The sequence below is a fragment of the Coturnix japonica genome, chromosome 1 (assembly GCF_001577835.2).
Source record: "Coturnix japonica isolate 7356 chromosome 1, Coturnix japonica 2.1, whole genome shotgun sequence".
NCBI lineage: Eukaryota > Metazoa > Chordata > Aves > Galliformes > Phasianidae > Coturnix > Coturnix japonica.
In genome coordinates, this window is record NC_029516.1 from 140860037 (window position 1) to 140882952 (window position 22916).

Consider the following 22916-nt stretch of genomic DNA (forward strand, 5'->3'; position numbering starts at 1 on the left):
TACAAACAAAATTAGCTGCATGTTACTAAACATTAAAGCAGGAAAAAGTATAACACTGTAGAATAAATTGCCAGGCTTTTCCAGCGAAAGCAATGACATTACTTGATTTCTCTGCCATTATTCATATTGCTGGGTTTACTTTAGAGTGCTAGAGAAGTCCATTATCATTTAAATAAAGTTTGTCATGTTTTACTCCTCTTGGCACGCAAATTCTTCAAGGATAAAATGTCTGTTAAATTTCTCTGTTTTCATTCATTCCTGCTTAAATGATGAAGCACAAGTTGCAATATTTAATGTAATAAGAGTATCATTAATTTTCTGCTAAAATGTTTCTGCATGTGGACGTGCAAAATAAGTATCTACTGTGCCATCAGTTGGTTAAAGAATCAAAATGAGAATGACAGTGTTTTTCTAAAGAAGATTTCTCTGAATCTTTCCACCCACAGGCTCTGTTGAAGGCAGTAAATAGTCCATTTTTGTTAATGAAGCTTCACTCATACAGCTGGGATTGTTTAATATTTTACGAGTGTTACTTTGTTTTGCTCTCAACGATCTCAGGCAGTTAAGGATTTATGAATCGTGTTTTTCTCAGCCCATCTGCGGTTTCCTATCTTCCCTGGCCTTGAGAATATGTTTAAATTTATTAAAGCGAAGCAAAGGCTCATTATTTCAAAGGAGAGCCAAAGTGACACAGTGAATTGGTTATTAATGGAAAGGCACTGCCATAGGGCGATTGAAATTTAATGATATCCTACAAGAAAAAAATGAGGGTGTCACTTTCCAAAAAGTCATGCTAAATGCCAGCCTTTTTAAGGTCCTGCCGCTAATTTTATGCCTGCGCACAGTAATGTTTTCAAAAGCGTTTAGGAAACACGGACCAGTGACTGTACTGATTATCCTTTTCACCTTCTCGCCTGTTCCAAATGGGTTTGTGCAGTGAGCGATTTAATCTCTAAATATAGGGAACGTTAAAAAAAATAACATTGCTGTTTTTCACAAGCTAAGGGCCTTTTGCAATCCTCCAGAGATGGACTTGCAAATATGCTATCTCCATATGCTCACAGTAAGCTCTCAAACTGGCTCATCACCAAAAAAAAAGAAAACAAAAAAAAACTTCAATCGCTTTATTTCTTCTGCATTTCTGTCATTCAAGAGATGTTTTAAGTACACAGAGTACATTTATCAGGAATTAAGTCACACGTGATATAAAGAAGATTAGAGCTTATTTAAGGACTCCTGAAATTTCTCAATTTTCTCCCAATTGGATGACATTTTCCTTCAGAAGAAAATCTTTGTTTCCTGAAATAGCTTCCAGTTGTCTCTGGATTGTTAGTTCATAATACAGTGTTCGTATATGCTTTATCACTCGCTTTTGTCAATTCGAAAGGCAAGCTAAGCTATTTTCTGTCAAAATCCAGTGTATTCCCAAATTAATGTTGATTTTTGTTGTTGTTTATTTGTTTGTTTGCTAAATTTGTGCATGGTATAAGTGCAGACCACAGAGGATTGATAGTGTGGTTTTTAGGTGACTGCTAAAAGAATTTCAGGTGGAAGAGGGAGATGAGGGGCAAGGGGGAAATACAGGGCCAGGCTGACAGAAACCTGTTGATGATTCTGATGCTCAGTGGAGTATTATTGTTTAATGTTCCAGTGCTAGTGATAACTATATGGTTCGTTCTAGTTACGTGTTTAAACACATGATTTACTACAACTATAACCATGTTTAAGCACAATTGAGGAACACAGATTGTGGATAAATCATGGATAACACAAGGTCTGTGTAAATGTCTGGACAGAAAATAGCTTCTGATAACCATGTCAAAAAAGCAGGCTCTACATTAGACACCTAACAATGTCAGATGACTGTTCCTTTGTAAAAGCAGAAGAAGTGACAAAGGATTCTCATGCCATGACAACAAAGCTGCTATGGCTACAAAAGCTATTGTGTGACTTTCCTCAGTTCTTAGCCATCGTGATGAAGAATCCCCTTTAGTGCTTCCCTGTAGCTATTCTTCCAAGATATCAGCTCCCCCAGAAAGCATACAAATACTAGCAGAGCAAAAAGGGATGGTGGTATAAAAGAATATTTGGTATCAATCATCCCACATTAACACAGAAATAGTAGAAGTTGGTGGTGCAAAAGACACACTAGGTCATCTAGTTCATCTCCCTGCTGGTGCGGGAAAGATTCCCAACATATATTTTCTAGTGCCCTGTCCGGTCTAGTTTAAATACCTGATGCAACTCATTTATATTTATACTGTAATTTTCTTACAAACATAAATATAAAACCAAACTCCAGACTTTGTCCTTGACAGGCACATTAGTAACAAATCATTTTCTAACCTTGCTTATGGTAAATTTTCAACCATGTGCTGACAAGTAAGCAGCATTTTTACCTTCTTTTTTCTTCCTCAGAATACTTTCAGTTCAAAGTCTCAACAAATGAAAAATGAACAAAACAGAGAAAAAAAGTAGAATGATGGCACCACTTTCTTTCTAAAGGGAGAAATGCTGCCCTTTCTGGAGGCGTGTATCTGACAAACATCCCCTGCATGCAGCCCCTCCTACACAGAAGATAACCTGTGGTCTTAAATATGCCATCTGCCGTCTGAATGCCACAGAGATGTAGGCAGCATGAGTGTAATAAAGACTGGTAGTCACCTCCTTACTTCTTCTCTGGTAACATCATTAAAAGGAAAAAGCCGAAACTGGAACACTTTCTGCTACGGAGCAGAATGCTGTGATTAGAGATCCCTTTCAGTCTGTGGAAGAGTTGCAACAGGCTAGAGTTATATGCAGAATGGAGCCATGTAGGGTGAAATGATTGAGTCCAGGCTAGGAAAAGAGTAGAAGACATGTCTTCACACACCTTGATCTTGGATCAGGTTGGTGAGTGGGTGCTGATAACACAGCTTGCCATATAGCAAGTAAACGCCACTGCCCTCTTCCTAGAGCAGCAAATTGAGAGCATCTCACTGTGATTAACACTGGGATCCTTGCAGCTCCTGTGGGGTGCTATGTGTCCCTGTGTGGGGGTGCTTTCAATTGTATGGGGCAGAGGGACGGAAGAGTCAGGGTATAAGGCTGTTAAGACCAGAAAACACTGTGAACTGAAGCACTGAAGGGATTTGCATAAAATGCTGGAGAACACAGGGAGAAACGGTGCCTTAAGGGCCTACAACTTCAGTTTCCCAGCTTCCTGTTTTAACTATAAACTTATCATCCCATAACCTTTCTAACAAAGACGTAAACACTTCAGCTACATATATTTTGATTGTTTCGTGACAGTTTACTGGAGGCTTAGCAATGACAGATTTCTTCATTGTCTTTTTGCCAAAATTTGTCCTTTAAGTCATTTTTGTTGACTGCCCCTTTTAGCAGCTCACCTCACAATGAGAGAGGAGACAATTAATGGGAGGGTGATTTATCACTGCCAAAAACTGTCAAGGACTTCTGTTGTAGCTAGAGAAAAAGCAATTTCACATTATGGCATTTCATTCCGAATACATTGTATTTACAGCTCACAGTTTTATTTTCAGAGCCTATTATCAGGTGAAACAGTTGCATCTGAAATGTTGTTTGTGACATAGGTGACCTGTTAGGATTTGATAAGTATTTACGCCAGAGCACAAGGGGCTCACACATCTGCTGTTGGCAGAAGCAATGGAAAAAAATAACCTGGAAATGAGGCGTTTGATTTTTCTGGTTCCTACACTCGAGCATCTGTTGCTATAATTAAGTGGCATTCAGTAATTGCAGAGCAATGGTGAAATAAACATATGCATTCTTGCCAGCTTTTCGGATTTGGTGTCCTTACAGTAGGAGAGACAAGCAAAGTGACTTCAGCAAGAACAAAGGGTTCTGTAGCAAAGTTTAACAATTAACTTTTCCATTGCATAAAGGGAATTTTTACAGGGAAAAAGAAATAAAGGGACGAAAAAAATCTGAATTGGCTGGTGACTTTAGTACATTTGAACGGATCACTGCAAGAGGCAAAGCACACTGCTGAACTGGGGACATGTTAGTGCTTTCCTGTAGAATGTACATGGCTCCCCTGAGGTTGAATTTAGAAACTAAAAATTGTGAATGCAACGGAAGAAGTGTATAACACAGACAGAGTTTCTGATGAAATGTACTGCTTGAATTTGAAGAGGGAGCTGAGAAGATCTCTGCAAGGGCCCCTGCTGCCTTTGTTTATGCAGCAATTGTGGTGTAAATGAAAACAGAACCTCATGGTCAGGACTGGTTAGAAATAGTGATTCAAACAGGCTTTTTAAAAGAAGAATCATTTATAAAATATCAATGAATCAAATGTTCAGCATTTTTAGCGAGATTCCCCATATTATCCTGTTTGTTAGAAGCAGAATGAGCAGGGTTATATAAGTATATACATACATTTCCGGGAGAAGTTACAAGTCAGAACATTCTTTAATGTGATAAGAAATTTAGTGATTGCATTTTTTTACTTCTTAAAGTAGACTGTCCATGAATTTATTTCAAACTAAAAATAAAAGTAGATGATTGCATAGCAGTACCTATTTAACCCAAAAGATACGTGGCAGATGTAGCGTGTTATAAATTCTGGGAACCAAAGAACAGAAAAGAGTCTCTGGCTCTTGCTGTCCTTCGAGGCCAGTAAAAAGTGAGAATGAAAAAGAGCTATTACTATTGTTTGAGGAGGCCATTCTGATACATGCTTTGGCACTTTCTCTCGCATGGTCTGAAGCAAGTTTGGCATTAACTGCATGTCTGCCTTTATGTCTGGTAAACTAAATAAGAAAAAAAAAAACAAACCAACACTGTAGTGGATGGGAAAAAAAAATGCAATAAAGCATCTTTATGTATACATGCAAACACACTCATGTAAAAGAGCTGCTCCAAAAGTAATGCCTCCTGTGTTATTTTGTTGGCCATGATGTCTGAAGTGAATGATGGTGGTATGGAAATAGAGGCTGAGTCTTTCCACCAATATGCTATTTCATGATGTTGCTGTCTTGACAGATGGCAGCAGTGGGGCAGTCTGAAAAAATGGCATCTGAAATGGAAGTGAGTATGGAGCAAAGGGATTACATGTTAAAAATGGCACCCACTGACATTTGTTGATGCTCGCTGAATGTTTATGGAGACCAAACAGTGGATAACAGCACAGTGAGGTGATGGGTGGTGCATTTCAGCAGTGGCAACAGCAACAGTAGTCAATTTTTGGGGTGCAGGTATTTTTGAGCATGGCATGCAGGCTCAGTTCATCACTTGAGAAAATGCACAGCTAATGGTGGTGACTACTAAAAAAATAGTTTCAGCTAAGGACTTGCTCTATCAGTGTTACTGTGCTCTTTGTATCTGTTGTAGTTTCCATGGAAATAAATAGGGCACATTATTTTCAGAGTGAAATATGTACATACAAACGGAGAGAGGAGAGAGATAAATAAAGCAAAGAGAAAAAATCTTATTTACCAGAGTTGGAGCTAGTTTGAAAAGTGAAAATTGGTGGCAATTCCTTCCTCAATTTTCGTCACTCACATTATTTTACATGGCTTTAGATAGCCATAACAAGTCAGAGCTTTAAATAACTGTAATACGTATTGCAGGGTTACGATCTATATGACTTAATTAAATGTAAATGTCAGGTTGCTTTTCTCACTTTATTGTTCAGAGTGTGAAACTGAATGTTAACTTACTTTGTTTGTAAATGCAAATGACTTGAGAGTAGATACAGCTTTGTGCAGTTATAGATGATTATTTTTAGCTTTATTTCATTAGATCAGATACTAATTTCAGTATCTACATTTGAAATTATTATTTTATATATTTAGATATGTGTGTGTGTGTGTGCATATATATATATATTTATATTTATATTTATATTTATATTTATATTTATATACGCACATATGTAATATATATATATTATATATATATATATATATATTTCCATGGTGTAATACTGACAGATTAAACTACTCAGACTTGAGGAGATTATTGTATAAGAGAATGATACTAATAAATACAGATATTGCTTAATTTGCTTAACTCCTTTTTTATTCCGCAAGCATGCTGTTGGATTTTTATGCTTTTTGGGGAAACATCATGGAGCAGTGTTTCTAAATGAGGTGAGAGTCAGGAGACTTTAATTGCATTTCAGGCTTTGCCAGCGACCTGTTGTGTGACTCTGGGCAATGACTCTGTTTCCCACTCTATTTTTGTATATCAGAGTTCTTTCAGGAAGGAATTCTCTCTTAAGGGTTCACATAGGACTTTGATTTCCTTTTTGAGCCCTAGGTGCTAAAAGTAAGTATTTTCACGTTATATATTTTAGTGAGCAATGCTGGAAGCTTTTTATTTTTGATGGAGGCAATCCTGCAGACTGTGGCTATGAGCCTGCTCCTATCCTTGCATTGGCTTCTGTTTTTGAGCCATTTGAATAGGGAATACAGCATTAGTACCTCTTATAATCAGCATTCTTCTGCCAACATCCATTCTCAGCCTATTAAAAGAAAAAGATAGTTTTGAGAACTCTGTAAATAGTGAAAGATCTATTATACTGTCCACTAAAAACTTAGCAGAGGCTATAGGATTGATTTTAATTGAGATTTTTACAACCGTTTGATAACACTGTTTTGATCACCGTATTTAGGGCTGGATGCCAACGGTGGACATAAAACCTCTGACTAATCCACCGAGGCACCCAGTCCCTGTCATATATTGCTTAATGGCCCATGCTGCCAGGAATTATAATGGCTTTCTAGTTTTCTTTTTTTCATTCTTTCGTTCTTTCTTTCTTTCTTTTCTTTTTTTTTTTTTTTTTTTTTTTTTTTTTTTTTTTTTAAAGAAACTTGAAACTTTATGGTCACAAACTGTTATATAAGTTTAAAATTCAGATTTGTAAAAAGTCAAGAAGAACTTAGTAGAGCTGTGTTAAGCTGCAGACTTTTTATTTGAGTGTATAGAGTCTGAAATCACATATAGTGTAAGTTAATGACTAATATTCCAACTTTGGTTGGTTAATGTTTGCAGGGCTCTTACAGATGCTAGAATAATCTCTAATGTTTTTGCTCAATCTGCTCTGGAGATGGATGAAATAAATAGTTTAAACTAATTAATGTAACACCAGCTGTTACAAGTGCTTGGCAGACGTCTGTGAGTTTTGATGGGCAGAGAGCGGCTGTTGTACTTGACTTTATTTTAGTACAATGTTGATCACAGTGTAAGCTGGAATAAATGACGAGCCAAAGGAAGGAACAGAGGATAAATTCTGTGTAATGTAAAATAAATATTACCCTTTTTCTGAAAATATTTTTGAGGTCAAGGGACAGCTATAGTGGACTTTTATTAATGTATAAGTGCTGTGACAGAAGCTGTTGTAAACATGCTTGATTTTAATATGTTTTACAAAATTTGCAAATATATACATACATTGACAAAAATGAACATTGTCTCTAGTTTCCAAAATGTTTTAAGACTTAGTGTGAGCACTTGGCTTGTGTATTTATTTCATTTCTACCTAGTAGTTGTTGCTAGAAAGAAATACTGTTTAGGAAAGACAGATAAGTAAAAATATTAGTTTTAGAAATGTAGTATGTTTGTAGATAATAAGTTGTATTGTTTTCCTATTTGTACACATTTAGTTGCATCACACATTCTCATTTATTTTGCACTCCAAAAAATGAGCAAAAATTTTAAAGTGTAAAATAGTTATATAAACCTAAATTTAGATCTTTGTGAGGTAGATGTAATTTATTAATTACTTCATGGTCAAAAAAAGCCACAGAGCTTAAACTAAATTTCTGATGAGAATTCATTGTTTCCATATGATTTAATAAGAAGTTTAAGTATCCAAACAACTTCTCTCTTGAATTTGGAAGATAGAGTAATTGTGCTGTGACAGGGAAACGATGGCTGCTATCTCTCTGTGTGCCAGCATTAAGATAACAGTGTCATTGTACAAATTGTTACCCTGTGAATGTGTCTAATAAGTTATTATAGTGTGCTGAGCAGATGGCAAGTGTGCTCCTTGAAAGAATTGATGGATGGGATATGATGTCATCAGTGAGATGACAAGGTTCACAAGGTACTTGACCTCCAAGAATAAGTCCTAACTGGTTAGAATTCTAAATGGTGAACTTTTGTGACATTGGCTAAATGGGAAATATGTGCAATTTGTATTTCTTTATGGTAGTGTTTACCCTCTTCACTGAACTCCACATAATGGGATTTGGTCCCTGAAGACCTGGAGATATTGTTGGAAGGTTTCACCCTATAACCTTCAGAGGCTTTCAAATACAAATCTATACATCTAAACTTTAACAAAATCCCACTGTACGGTATTTATGAAGTCAGGTTCGTATCTCTGCCTTCCTTTCATGTATGTATGTCTGTAGAAAGATTTTGATTGAGATGATCAATTAATTTCATGTGTACTCTCAAAAGAGAAAACTGCTGACTCAATAAGAATATACAAGGCATGAAATCATATTTTGCAATTTTATAAGAATGTGCTTAAAATTGTGAACTGTCCTTCTATGCTAAGGATGTTCTAATAATATTATTTATGACTAGGATATCTATCTCTAAATTAAATATGTATTTGATCTTTCTGCCTACATATTCCTGTATTTAGGAATCTTCCTTTTTATTCTGTTCCCAATTATAGTTAAATTTTCATTGTTGAAAAACAGGCTTCTCAGATAGACCTCTTAGTTCTTTGCATGATTCATGAAATGAGGAAGGTGCATGGGAAAGCCTCAAGAGAGAGAAATGAACTATTTAAGAAGGGGCAGTGCAGCTGTGTGGGATAGGCACTTACTTACCTTCTCCTCTTTGTTGTATAGTGATTTAGGCCCTTATTTGCAGAGACTGAATAACCTAGACTGAGAGTGTCTAACCTTCATCTCTTCAGACATTCCGTAAACCCCACTGATTACAAAGTAAGCTATTTGTATGTATTTTTTATGAGCAATTATGCAGCTAGACATATGCTTCAAAATCTGGAATTAAAAGTTTGTATTAATAAATTGTTCATTTGAAACAGAAGAACATACAAGGGAATATAGTGAGAATATATCAATAAGAGAACAATGGAAACAAAAGGAATAAATGAATACTAAATAAATATATTATGCCTTTTCTTCAATTAAAGTTAAAGGCAAAGTGTTTGAGGTCATTTTTATTAATCCATGAAATTCAAAAGCTTTTTTCATTGATTTAGGTTTATTTGGGCATGACCAAAGACAGGAAGGTAGGCAGAAGAGATACGACCATAGTAGTTAGCCTTTTTAAATCTTTAATAAAATACTCATGATTTCTTAAGATGCTTATTGCAATCTGGCTCCTTTCAGATGAGGAAATATTCCTCGTGGAAAATACTTACATATTTTTTTATTGTTTGAAGAACCGAAGATCAATGCTATACACAAAAAACAAACAAAAAACACAAAACAAACAAAAACAACAACAACAACAACAACATCAAACAAATGAAGCAACACATGCAACACAGCAACAGCACCTATGAGAACCCATACATGCATACCTGTTCTGAATTCCTTATGCTATTTATGTTCAACATGGCTGATTCTTTGATATATTTGAATATTCATTCGACAATGTGATGCTTGCTAACATGAACAGAAACTAGGAAAGCAGATGAAAGTATTACAGATAGTATGAATAAAAGCAATATCTTTTCTACATTTCCTAATCTTCTGACTTTCAAATGAGTAAAGTTGTTTGTGAAATTCCTGCTACTGGGAAATATTGATCCATTTTTAAAATAAGCTTGCAGGTGCAATAACGCTTTCATAAACATTCTTCAAATTGCTTCTGTCTTTCCTGTATAAATAAAATGCTGAGGATTCCTAAAATCTGAATTACAGAAAAACTATGGATTGAGTAGTAAATGTTATAACAAAGTATCAATTTTAGAATAATTACTTTGAAGATATGAATTACAATTTAAAGTTGCTATCTTTGTATTGATTTTAAATCCATGTCCTTAATCAGGCAAGCCAGTGCAGCTGTTTCCCATGTTATGTAGCCTTGTATCTGGTTCTCTTGGCACAGAGGGTAAATGGGGAAGCTCTCAGATCCTACTTCTATCTTTTGCTTTAGTAATAAAGGCAGAAGTGTGGTACCTGCAAGAAATAATAACTTATTAGCATACAACTTCTAAATAATTATCTCTTTACATATAGTTTACTATACATATTAGATTATTCTTCCTTGATTTCTTGCCAGTTTGCTTAAATACATTAGAAGAGGAGAAACCTGCTCAAAAACAAGTATTAGTAGGGCAATACGGAGATGAATATTTAAACAAATATGTCCATTAACTACACTATACACAGTCTGATAGTGGGTTGATTCAGTGGATTTGGTTCTGTTCTTCTAAAGTAAACTGTTGGCTATATTAGTGATGTCCACCAGTTTGTTAGCATAATTAAATAATACTCTGTGAAAAATCCCTAAAGTCATTCAGATGAGTTTATCATATGATTTGATAAATTATTCATTTGAGTTTTCAGTTTTTAATAAAACAGAAGGAGTAGAACCCATATTGTATGTAATTATCATAGATGTATTGATTATGCAGTGAAAGGATGTTCAGTAGCTAAGTCTTTTCTACCCACAAACATTCATGCATGTATGTGTATATGCTAGAGGTACATAAAGTTTTATACAAGGTAAATGAGCATTCTCTGAGCTCTCTTTGCCATATGGCCCCTGTGGAGGATAGAGGGCCCTGGCTAGCTTAAGCCTGCCATATGGACCTGGTGGAAAAAGGTAAGTCTTACACACAGAGCAAACCTACCATATGGACTGGGTGGAGAACTCAAAACTCTAAACATTTCTCATACACAAGGGCCTTTTACAGAGAAGAATGTAAAAACATGCATAATACATTACACAACAAAGCCATTGAAAAATGGATCAATTGTTTAGATTTAATATGATGCTTTCAAGCAGTGCCCAAAACTATATAAATAATCAGCGTTTATTTTGAAATAGTAAAGAAGATCATCAATCATTTACAGCTGACTATTTTACTTTGCATTTAACATCTGCTGTGTAATGGAACTGTACAATACCACCCTTAATGCTGTGTGAAAACAGGACAGCCAAAAATAGTGATGGGGTTAAAACAAAGTTTCTCTGAATGTATTCCCTCATTGTCTTTCTTTCCCCTCTGATGTTAAACTGAAAAATAAATTTAATGCTTTGTGTAAGAACTGTGTGACAAGTCCTGGACTTAGAAATGTTGTCTACATTCGAAACCCTTTTAGGCAATATGCTTAGAGCAGTGATACAACTTTATTGAAACTTAAAGTATCTGTGCTAACTGAAGCTCAGCTTTCTGGTTGTCTGTCTGTTGCTTTTATGTTCAAGAAAAATTTTATTTGCCTTCCACTGTGAAAATGGTGCTAGATAGTGGTGTTTTCTTTCTCAGAGCAAAGTGATAGTAAAGTAGCATAGTAGCGTATTTAAAACTACTAGGCATCCTTTTTGACCCTTCATATGCATTCCCATGTAATCATAAATCCACTGGCTTGAATTATTTATTTATTATATTTATACACACATATATATAGGAACAACACACCATGTACCAAAATTCAGATAAGGAGTACTTCAGAAAAAATTATGCCAAAATACTGGAAAATGCAACATAAATTATATTTTAAAACCCTATTTTCTGTTTTCTTGTCTGTTCTGATAATGATTTATATATTTTTTTCACTGTTTTACCTGCAAAAATGAATAGACAGAGAAGAAGTCAAACCTATTCTAGTTTGCAAATGGGAAAATTATTTAGGCTGATATGTCCCCTCAAATTTTAACAGTCCTTTCCTTTTCTTAAGCTGTATATTTTTTCCACTGGTCTTTAGTTAGACCAGATATTTCAAGAAAGGGACTCATTTCTTCATACACTGAAATGAGAAGAAACAATAACAACAACAACAACAAAAATAGAAATTTTAGAAACAGTGCATGTTTCTGAGAAAAATGAGACAAAAATGATTCTAGGAAGCAGTAGAATATGCTGAACTGGAGAAAACTAGGAAAGGGAGAAGATAAAGAAAGTGATTCTGAAAAAATAGAAAAGAATTCAGATTTTAGTTTCTGAACTCACTAAGTTATACCAAAATTTGCTAGAAGAGCAGCCTTCGTTAGCCACACTGACCTCCCTTCAAGAAGTGTAGAAAATCACTGAAGTTGCTGTGACTTGCTAATCTCAGTCTTCAGAGTTCAACAGTTCATAAAACCTTGGAGGACTGTCATGTCCTGATACAACTCCTGTTCCTTCTCTGCCTGGGCTAAAAGCCAACCTGTTGTCAGGGTGCTGAATAAAAGTATTATCCTTAAATATATAATGAGCCCATCAGGTTAAAGTAATAAGCCCTGTGCTGTTTGTTTCAATATGTTTAGTCAGTAAGGCATAATTTATCATAAAGTAGTAAAGAGATTTGAAACCACTCTTAGTGTTTGCATTTTATTTCATTGCTCCTGTTACGTAATTTTTATAACTGCTTAAGAAATTACATAAATATTCTTTTCCAAGTATGTTATTTTGCTTTAAAACAGCATTAGTAAAATGCTTAGATCCTGTAGAAGAGTTGTAATCCTTATTTCCTTCATATTAGAATGCAGATAAAAGAGGAAATGCAATATTTCATTTCAATGAAGGCTAGAAACTGGATCCTAGAAATGATATTTAATTTACCAATATGTATATGACATGTTTGCTGTGCAGGGTACCTTAATTTTTTATATTCGTTGTCAACCAAACTGACCTACGATACATAGTGACTCCAGGTAATTTCTATATTCTGTGCTGAATGTGACCCCACAGTGTATAAATATATAAAGGATATTTTTTGGTCCTTTATAATAGGTATTCTGATATATTAGCATAAATTACATATTCAAATGCATGAAGACATGCGGGCCAAATCATGTCTGTGTTTTCAAAAATAAAAGCAGTAACTGCAAGCTTATTTTAAAGTGGATACCTCAAATGGAGCAGAAAACATTAGAGGTAAAACTTCTACGTTATTCTATCAGTGAGCATCAAGCTAGTGAATGCTGTAGAAATCTCACTAATGGACACATTCTGGCAGCTTGTTGCAGACGTTTGATGAATGAATTGCATGAGGAATCATATCATATGTAAAAATGCTTGCCTTATCATTGTGAATTTTATTTCTGAGCACTCTGGTGTTTAGGGATTTTGATTTGTTTATTATTATGGATTTATGTGAAAATCAGATATTCCGATATCATCTGTAGGCAATGACTTGAGAAATGTAGCTATAATGTTGTAAAGGACTGTTTCTGATTCTATAAACTATGAAACTCATATTGAACTCCCATAGGCAGACAGCCAAAATTCTATTAGGATATCATAACCATATAATCCAAAATGTGTACATCAATTATTGTCTACAACATTTGCATCTGAGTACTGGAACCATTCCATACATTGACACATTAAGGATGTTTATTACATTTGGAAAAAAAAGAAAAAAAAGAAACAAAAAAAAAAAAAAGAAACAAAAAAAGAAACAAAAGAAATAAAAAGAAGAAGATTTTAAAAATGAGTTAAGTATAATCAACAGTCTTTTATGTGAATGAGTATTTTTTTAGCTCCGGAACTAAGGAGACCTCTGTGCTGTGCTCTTTCATGTTATTTGAACAGCACACCCTTTTGGTACTCTTACTGCTGGTGAAAATTTGTCAAAATGCTTTTGTTTTTGAATACAGTTTCTATACTGGCTATGAGAGGAACTAAGGTTTTGGAGTTACTATGTGCCATATTTGTATATTTCCACTTAGATTCTTAATTACTGAGTGCATGCTACTGATCTGCTCATGGTATAAATGATGATTACCTTAACTTGTGTGTGTACAGGGCTTGACTGACACCATCTTCCAGTCACTTCCTTTTTGAGACAGGTTTTCTTCCAATGCATTTAGAGTTTTTCCTTACTTATTCAAGAATTCCTGAGTCTACTACCCAGTATCTCCAAGGCACTGTGTTGCTTCATCTGATAAGAGTTTTGTTTGTTTGTTTGTTTGTTTGTTTGTTTGTTTCTGTTACTTTATTGACATATTTAGCTGTAAGAGTGAGGTGCTAATATATCTAAGATAGGAATTTTGGCATTTAAAAGGTTGGGAGTAGCTCTTCTTAGTATGATTCCAATGGTAGGCATTTTTAGGTTGGTCATCTCATTCACTGGTTTAATTAATGCATTATCAACGTTAACGGGCATGCATTAGTATTCTTTTTGTATTGATGAAGTTACTAAAATCAAGTGTAGTGGCTGGGGTGCCTTACAGGAAAGTGAAGTGAATATGAACATGTATATTAAAAGTAGGTTTCTGCAAAAAGAACTGCCACTGAGCATTTTATATACTTACCTACATCTTGATATTTTATCCTGTTAATTTAAAAAGAAACATGACAGTATTCTGTATGAATATTGACTGAAACAACTAGATCAATAGATCCGGCTTTACAAATTCTTACCAGAGAAAGATTTTTCCGCTGTGTTGGAAGACCAGTTTAAGCAACCATAAACACAAAGTGTTTAAACCTCTTCTGACTTCTCAGATATGCTTATTTATGAAGCAGTGTTTACTTTTGTGTTCCCTCTTTACACCAGGTGCAAAGCAGACCCAGTCTACCTCATCTGCTCACCAGCACTGCTGGTTGGTAGGTTACATCTTGTTGAATGAATGACAACTGTTGAGTGTTGCACAGACACACCACTGTCTATTTGTTGTCTTGTTGGGCATCCAATCCGCTGTCAGCAGATTGCCAAGGATCATGTGACAAGGCCATGGCAGCAGTGTTGCTCAATACCTCTTAATTGCAACATAACTATAAGGGGAATTTCTGAAAATGCTGACTTCTTTTTTTTTTTTTTTTTTTTTTTTTTTTTCTGAAAAGAATGAATACTAGACATACTAATTGAACACAGATCAACCAGTCAACCAAGTGAAAACTTTTGTTCAAGTCGTTCAAGGCCAGGTTGGACGGGGCCCTCAGCAGCCTGGTCTAGTATTAAATGTGGAGGTTGCAAGCCCTGCCTGTGACAGGGGTTGGAGTTTGGTGATCCTTGAGGTCCCTTCCAACCCAAGCCATTCTATGGTCCCTTTATTCTATGAAACCACAATGCAAACCAAAAAGAAAAAACAAATCAAAAAAAAAAAACAGTGTGAATCCAGGCAGAAGGCCTTTACTTTCAAAGAATTACAAGTTACCTGCTGTGCTTATCAAGAATTGTTAACTATTAACTTAACATAAAATGTCTGTTATTTCAATATGCTGTAATCATCTTGAATTCCAAAAGAATTGACGGCCCTGAGGATTAAGCCAAAGCATTTTTCATTTGAAATAATCCAATAATATCAAGCAAGTAGCCATACAGAGACATTTTATGTAAAGAAGAACAGGCAATACAAAAATAAGTATGTGTACTGTGGATGTATTCCCTTGTGTATTGTTTTTATCTGTTCATAATTTTGAAAATGTAAGGCTTAATATACAATACACTCTTTCAGTTTTTAAGTCCAATCCCTAATTTAAAGTTTGATGCTAAATTGTGGTCATAAATTGTGGCCAGATTCAACACACTTGACTTGATCTTTGTTTCTGCATACATTCAGGAAAGCTAGACAGATAGTCAGTCAGGCTACCTGGGTGGCTGTGAGCTTCTAAAGGCAGCACTGTAAGGGAAATGAGACAGCTAGTATCATGTATGTTAGGTTTTAATTTCCCAATGAATTAGGAAATCCCGTCTCTTTGCTACATAGATAATTATCAATGCAACTTCAGATTATGAACATGACTTCCGAAAAAGCTCAGAATTGCATTTATGAACATATAATGAGCTACATTTACACAACTCTCCACATACACTTATGCACAGAAGTATTTCTCCTAGAATTGCTGTGAAGCCAAGGAACATTCCTATTAGCACTCAGAATTGCCTCGCTGATGAAGTGGAGCTAGTGGAGTGCTAATTGGGACATTTGACATAAACCAGTAAAATGCATTTATACTTTTCTTCAGCATCCAAAGCACAGATGGCTTTTATCAGTATTCGATCTTTGCCAGTAGCATTTAAGTGTCTTTCAAAAATAAATAATGGACCAAGTACTCACATTTAGGAACTTCAAGTTGCAGTATTGTCATATGTCTTGCATTTATACCAGTGTACTGTTTAAAAGCACATTAAAATATTTAATGTACCTTTCTCACCATCATTTTTCCTTAGAATTTGTATTTCTTTAGGGTTTGTTAAAGTTTGTTACCATCAGATGTACAAAATACGTGTACTATATATGCTTTTTTGGAGTCACCTCTGAATATCCTGCTTTTCCTTTATTCCTGAGCATTTGATGCACTTAAGTGCATAATATGCACTTTTATTCTGTGCAAATTTCTGTGAGTGAACAGGACAATTTTTGATACAGGGGCAGCAAAACAGTATTATTCTATTTGGGGCATTAACATATTACGATGCTTTCAAATATGGAAGCAGTACTAGCATTTTTAACATTTGATTATATGGTAAAATATGTTTGTTAAAAAATATGAAGGATAATTTATTCTAAAATACTGTGAAATCCTTAGAATAAATAAACCAGCAAATACTACTTAACCCAACCCTAATTGGTAATAGGCTGCAAAATAAGATAAAAGTTATTAGAATAATCCTTTTATTGAAAGAGAAAATTAGATAAGTTGTGCTGATTGACTCTGAGGCCCTCCTAGGGACATGTAAAATGAAGAATAAACTGAACTTGATCTAGTCCAAAGAGCCTGAAGAAATCCTCACAGCTGGAACATCACCACTAATTACATTTTTACTTTTTGGATATATTTTGCCAACTCTTCATTCATTTACAGTGATTTTACAGCTTTAATTCCTTAACAAAACGAAAATGCTTATCTTTAAAGTAGACATTTTTATATATTTGATTTTACCAGCAATAAATTTCAATTGCAGTGAAGTACTGTGCTTGAAACACAACGATAATAACTTATACAAAATATTCTGTGGCAAATAACACAGGTTTGCCATTTTGTTAATTTCTTGCTGTATCAATACAAATTTCTTACTCCTTGGGCACTTTTTTCCCTGTTATTTCACCTCAGTTTTACTATCCTTCTCCAAGCTATTTGTCCACCTTGAGTGTCCTTCTATCCTGTTTTCTTGCTTTAGTTTTCACTCAATTCTTCATTAGTCCCTATCTCCTTTTCAAGTTATACTAGTTTTCCAAACCTCCACATCTCAGTTTCAACCCACAATATGTTTGTCTTTGTGCTTACATTAAATGCTATGAGTGGGTTGTTTTACGAACAAATATGTTTGAAGTATTTTACGGAGAACAAAAAACCATGAGGATGCATTAAAAAGAGCCATTAAAATCACAAAAAGACATTAATTTTCAGAGTATTTTTTGAGCCAGCCATTATATCTTGCTTTCAAATCCTGGCAATATCAACATTCTCCATTTAGACTGGTGACCAGTCTGAACTTATCCTACTTGCATTTAGGAACGCAGACAACAGAGTGGCTACTGCTACTCATCTATTACTGTTTAAATAGCTGTCACAGCTTCCATAGTGTCTGTTTCCATGTTATCTCATGAAGGACAAAAAAGAATGGCAACACACCAAGTACAGTGAAAAATGTTACTTGTATTTGGCCCAAACCTGCTGTTGTTCACAGATAAAATCTATAGGTTACTTTTTGAAACTGAGGAGAAATGGATTTAATGGATGTGGCATTTGCAAATATTTTAAATATATGTGTTGATTTCAGACTTGTCTGTTATGGTGATTTAGTTTGAGTGTCAAGGTACAGATTCACTTCTGCTCTGAGACTGTAGAGATTTCAATAATAGTTTGTCCAATCCTTGTTTTTCTGTTAATTAATAACATCTTGGTGGTCAACATAAACCAAGGCACGCCTGGACACTTCTTTGTTCTACCTTGTTCTTTCTTTTCAGTTCTTTATACTGTTTTGCTCCCAGCTCTGACGATGGAGTTGTAGATTGACCCCATTTCTCCTCTTGCCCCAACTTCTATTTGAATGCTTCCTTTGATGTGTTTAGACTAAAAATGCCAGACCTCTGTCTCCCAGCAGTGTTGCTCCAATAGTAGGTTGAGAACCATTAGTAGTTCCTTTGCAGTGGTTCAAAAGATGCTATGTTAATGATTATTTGGAAACAAAAATGGAACATTGTGTTGAGAAAAGGGAACTTAGGCAGCAATGGAAGATTTTAAAATGCTTCAGTGGCAAGAGGTCAAATTATTATTGCTACTAAGATATGTGGTTTTGTTTTAATTGGCCATATTTACAATGTGCTTTTTCTTAAAAATGCATTTTTTCAAGATTCCCTCAATCATTGCTTATCTCACATCCACAAATACTCATGCTTCCTGTGTATAATATGTACATTTGCTCTGTTTCAAACATACTCACACTCAAAGTTTATTTCACATGGGACATCAGGAAAACAAAGCCACATTAGTCTGACATTTTTTTTCTGAGTTTAAGTTTCATTAAAATAAGTTCACTGTAAGTTCAGCTCTCTAGTCTTCCCCTTCAGTGTTAATTTGTTTCAGTTATTTATTATAATAGAAGAGTTTGGATTTTGAGTTCATTCTGTTATCCATAACTTTGATCTATTGGAGTAATTTTGCCTGTTGAAAAATGATGCCATACATTGTTGAGAAAACCATTACAAACATATTTTGAACATGCCTAAAATACAGCAAGCAACACTCTGCTGCACCAGAGTACAGCGGAGACTTTAATCCTTTTCCCGAAATCTCAGGTAAGACCTGTGTTAGGAGTTTTCTTTATCTCAACTATTACACTGAGTAATATAGTTATTAAGCAAAGTAAGGTCTGTGATTTTTTTTTAAGTAGGTGAGTTTTATCGAATATCTTTTAAAATATTTTTCTGCTCAAGGCCTAAAGTTTTAGCGAGATTTTAAGTTATTTCAAGAGGGATGAGAGATTTTTGGTCTATTTCTGTGACAAACCTAGAGGTATACTTTCACATTTGTATAGTTTAGTTGCATGATGCATACTAGTGATTTCTTTCTGTACCACACAAGTCAGTACTTTTGCGGGGAGCACTGATATATGTGGAGGACTTTAGTAAAAAAACTCAAATGAATAACAAAGAAGAGGTTTGTAACTTTTTTAACGTAGTGTATGAAACATTTCACAGAATCACAGAATTGTAGGGGTTGGAAGGGACCTCTAAGATCATCGGGTCCAACCCCCTGCCAAAGCAGGCCCAACACCACTCGTCGCACAGTAGGCGTCCAGGCGGGTCTTGAGTATTCCAGAGAAGGAGACTCCACCACATCCCTGGGCAGCCGTTCCATGCTCCGTCACCCTCACTGTAAAAGAATTCTTCTGCACATTCGTGTGGAACTTCTATGCTGTTGTTTCATCTCCATTACCCTAGTCCTGTCCCCATGCACTACTGAAAAGAGACCAGCTCCCACTATGGCTCCCACACCTCAGGTATTTATAAACCTGGATCTAAGTCCCCTCTCAGCCTTCTTTTCTCAAGGCAAAACGACTCAGTTCCCTAAATCTCTCCTCATAGGGGGAGATGCTCCAGGCCTTTCACCATCTTAGTGGCCCTCCACTGGACAATTTGTGAAAGCCATACTTACATCAATCAAAAATAATACTGCACGGACTTTATTAGTCTATAATCTAATCACTTTTGCTTAAGTTTTGTTTGTTGTGATTAATGAAAGTATAACAATTCTGGCAGCAGTTTGGGGAAAAAAAAAAAAAAAGATAATTATTCTTTACATTAGAACATGATTGGAGAATATGAACAAACAGGATTGTGTGAGAACAATAAAGTAGTTTACAATATCCAAGATTACCTATTTATTTATTTTTCCTAATGTGGTGAATATATCTATAGTATTTTTGAAGTTGAAAAGAAAATAAACAATTATTATTTTGGGTCCAGTTACTATATATTACTACAAAATGATGACAGACAGTGGAATAGCATGAGGATAGATGACGCATACAGAGTACATTTTTCGTAGTCTGCTTTTAATCTCTGTAAGATATAGGTTCAGTCAACTGCAGCCAGTTTTTCTCTACAATCCATGATCTGACTGAATGAAATATACTTTTTATGGGCTAAAGCTTTCCTTACTAAACATCACTTTGTTTCACAAAGCTTACCATGGTAACTTTTAAGACTTCATGGGAAAGTAAAAATTCTTCCACAGATTGTGAAAAATAGAGAATATTAAATGGGCTTTTACTTCTTTTGTAGGCTAATCACAGCCTAAGCCCCTGTGAACTAGGAAGAACAGTTTTCATGGTATGACTAATGATTCCAAATGTAGATCTTTCAATCTGAGCAAGTAATCTGAGTTTCCTCTTATACTCAATAGGAACTTCTGGAGGAAGAATTGCCTCCTCCTATGTTCTCCTGATGGCTATAATAGTTTAGATGGATTAGCGCTTTAAAATGCTGTGTTTCTCTCCACTAGCTATAGAAAGAGTTAGGTGGGACAAGCCCAGAAGCCTATTTTGACATTTCTGTGTAGGACGTGGGACGTAGTGAATGCAGCTTTTACATTAGCACCATTAAGTGCTGGCCAGCGGAATTAATTAATATACCGCAAAAAATGTGTATCATGTTGATCAAAGCTAAATGAAGTAGACAGACCGAGAAACTCTTAGATAGTCAAACAGCTGTGTATAGTCCTGTATACATTCTGATGCCATGGAATTGTATTGGGGTACATCAATATTTCGGTTAATGACTGAGCCATTGCTAAGAAAAATGTGCACACATACATATATCTAAATAAATGTATAGTTTTCCTTTTGAAGAATTCAGATTACCATCTAGTGTGAAGAGCTTGACCTAAATTTCTGTATCGTATCAACAGTAGTCTAAAAATATTTCAAAAATTAAAAAAAAAAAAAAGTATAATGAAGTCTCTTTTTTTTCTCTTTCTTTCTCCCCCCCCCCCTTCACTTACTTAATAATCCACTCACAGATTATCTACGAAATGCTAATCTTAGAAGTCTTCAGACTCGGGGAGTTTTTCCCATTGTGATGTCATAACTGATCAGATCTGATTGTTATGATGATCCCACTAAGGAATTTAGCACTAATTGTTAGAACATGTCTGTGTTTGAAAAAAATTAGGGCAATGATTGTAACCATGCTGTTAATATCATTTATTGTTCAGAGCATGTTTCAGCTATGGGAATCAGGTATACTTTTTTGATTAAAATGCCTAGGCAGTCTGTACATTTTCCCTGTTTGCAGAATCTTCTGACCTGTAAATGAAAGCATTCAGTGGGAAGGGTTAATTGTATAGCAAGCCTCATATTCAAATCTTAGTCTTATATGAAATATATGTCATGCTAGCAAATATTCTATTGTCAGTTCAAATAGAACACAAACTAAAATGAGATAATTGGGAAGGTGCCCATAAAGTCAGCTTGAATATTTTATCACGAGTATATGTGAGATAATATTTGTTTTAAAAAGATTCTATGGCACTGTAAACTCAGTCTCATTAGAGACTGCATTTAAAAGGCTTATAAAGTTACTCATTAATGTTATCTTGTTGTATCTCCACAGCTTTTTCATTAAAGAAAATTCAGCAGAAAGCATTTTCTCCTGATAGCAGGAACCAATTTGCAATAAATGTTCTGGAAACCACTAGGGAAGCCATTACTGAAGTCTAATAAAAACAGACAAGCGTAACTTGTTCTATATTTTTGTTTCAATCACATACAGATGAGACCCCGCTCTCCACACCAACCGCAAGAGACAGCCTTGACAAACTTTCTCTAACTGGGCATGGGCAACCACTACCTCCAGGTTTTCCATCTCCTTTTCTATTCCCTGATGGATTGTCCTCCATAGAGACCCTTCTGACTAACATCCAGGTAGGCCTTTCTGTAGATCAGAATACAGGAGTGGAAAGGAGCCAGTTGTTCAGATTTTTCTAAATTAATACAACCATTTTAGCTTAATCAGTTCATAAGATTATTTGGATCAACTAATTTGCTGAAACTTTCTAGTAATTTGGGATTTAAAGAAGCCGCAACAAATGAATGAATTTAGAAGCTGTCAGTTACAGCACATAAAAAAATAGATTGTGTATTAAACCACAGCAGAGAAATTGATGAAAATGGCATCGGTGTGTTTAATAACATTTGTCTTAAATGCTCTTTTTATTACAGACTAATGAAATGTATCTTACTATTGAGGTATATCTCATTTACTAAGCAGAGAAAGCTTTCTTTAATAAATAGTTATTTCAAATTGGTGGGGTGCCAAGGTGAAAATGATATTTGAAGCTATTTGAAATGCGTCTCTCATAAAAGCATTCACAAAAAAACACTTCTTTTATAAGTAAGCTCATTTTACTTAGTGTACTGTCTTCAAAGAATGGACTTCAAAGGGTATTACCAAATTTTCTGCAGATTTCCTATTCAGTAGTCGAAACATCTATTGTGTGTACAGTACAGCCTGATTCAAATATTGTTCAAGGTAAACATTTGCCTAGATGTTAGTGTTTAATATTAGAATGAAGATGGTTTTTTTTTCCCCCCACAAATTCAGTGATCATGTGTTCTCCAGATGCAATTTTTGCAACACTATGTTGCACGAAAAAGCAAAATGTTAGTGCAGGAAATAATGCAGCCATATTGTACTCATTACATACAACTTTATTTGAGCAGCTTCTAACTTCCAATATATTTTTTTTCCTGCAAATGTGTCAAGTCAATTTTATTGTATTCAGCAAGCACCATACAAAGGAGGGCCAAAGCTTTTTGCTTTATTTTCCTAAACAACATTTTTCAAGTTTATGGCTCTTT

General features: G+C 35.1%; 1 protein-coding gene across 7 annotated transcripts in view; it reads left to right on the forward strand.

The window, feature by feature from the left end:
- The window catches only part of DACH1 (dachshund family transcription factor 1), a 351137-nt gene that overhangs the window by 276001 nt on the left and 52220 nt on the right, over positions 1 to 22916 (forward strand). For all 7 annotated transcript variants that reach the window (XM_015851658.2, XM_015851656.2, XM_015851657.2 and 4 more), the window contains one exon: positions 21829 to 21980. In XM_015851658.2, coding sequence (XP_015707144.1) covers positions 21829 to 21980 — 152 coding nt within the window. The remainder of the gene's footprint in view (positions 1 to 21828; positions 21981 to 22916) is intronic.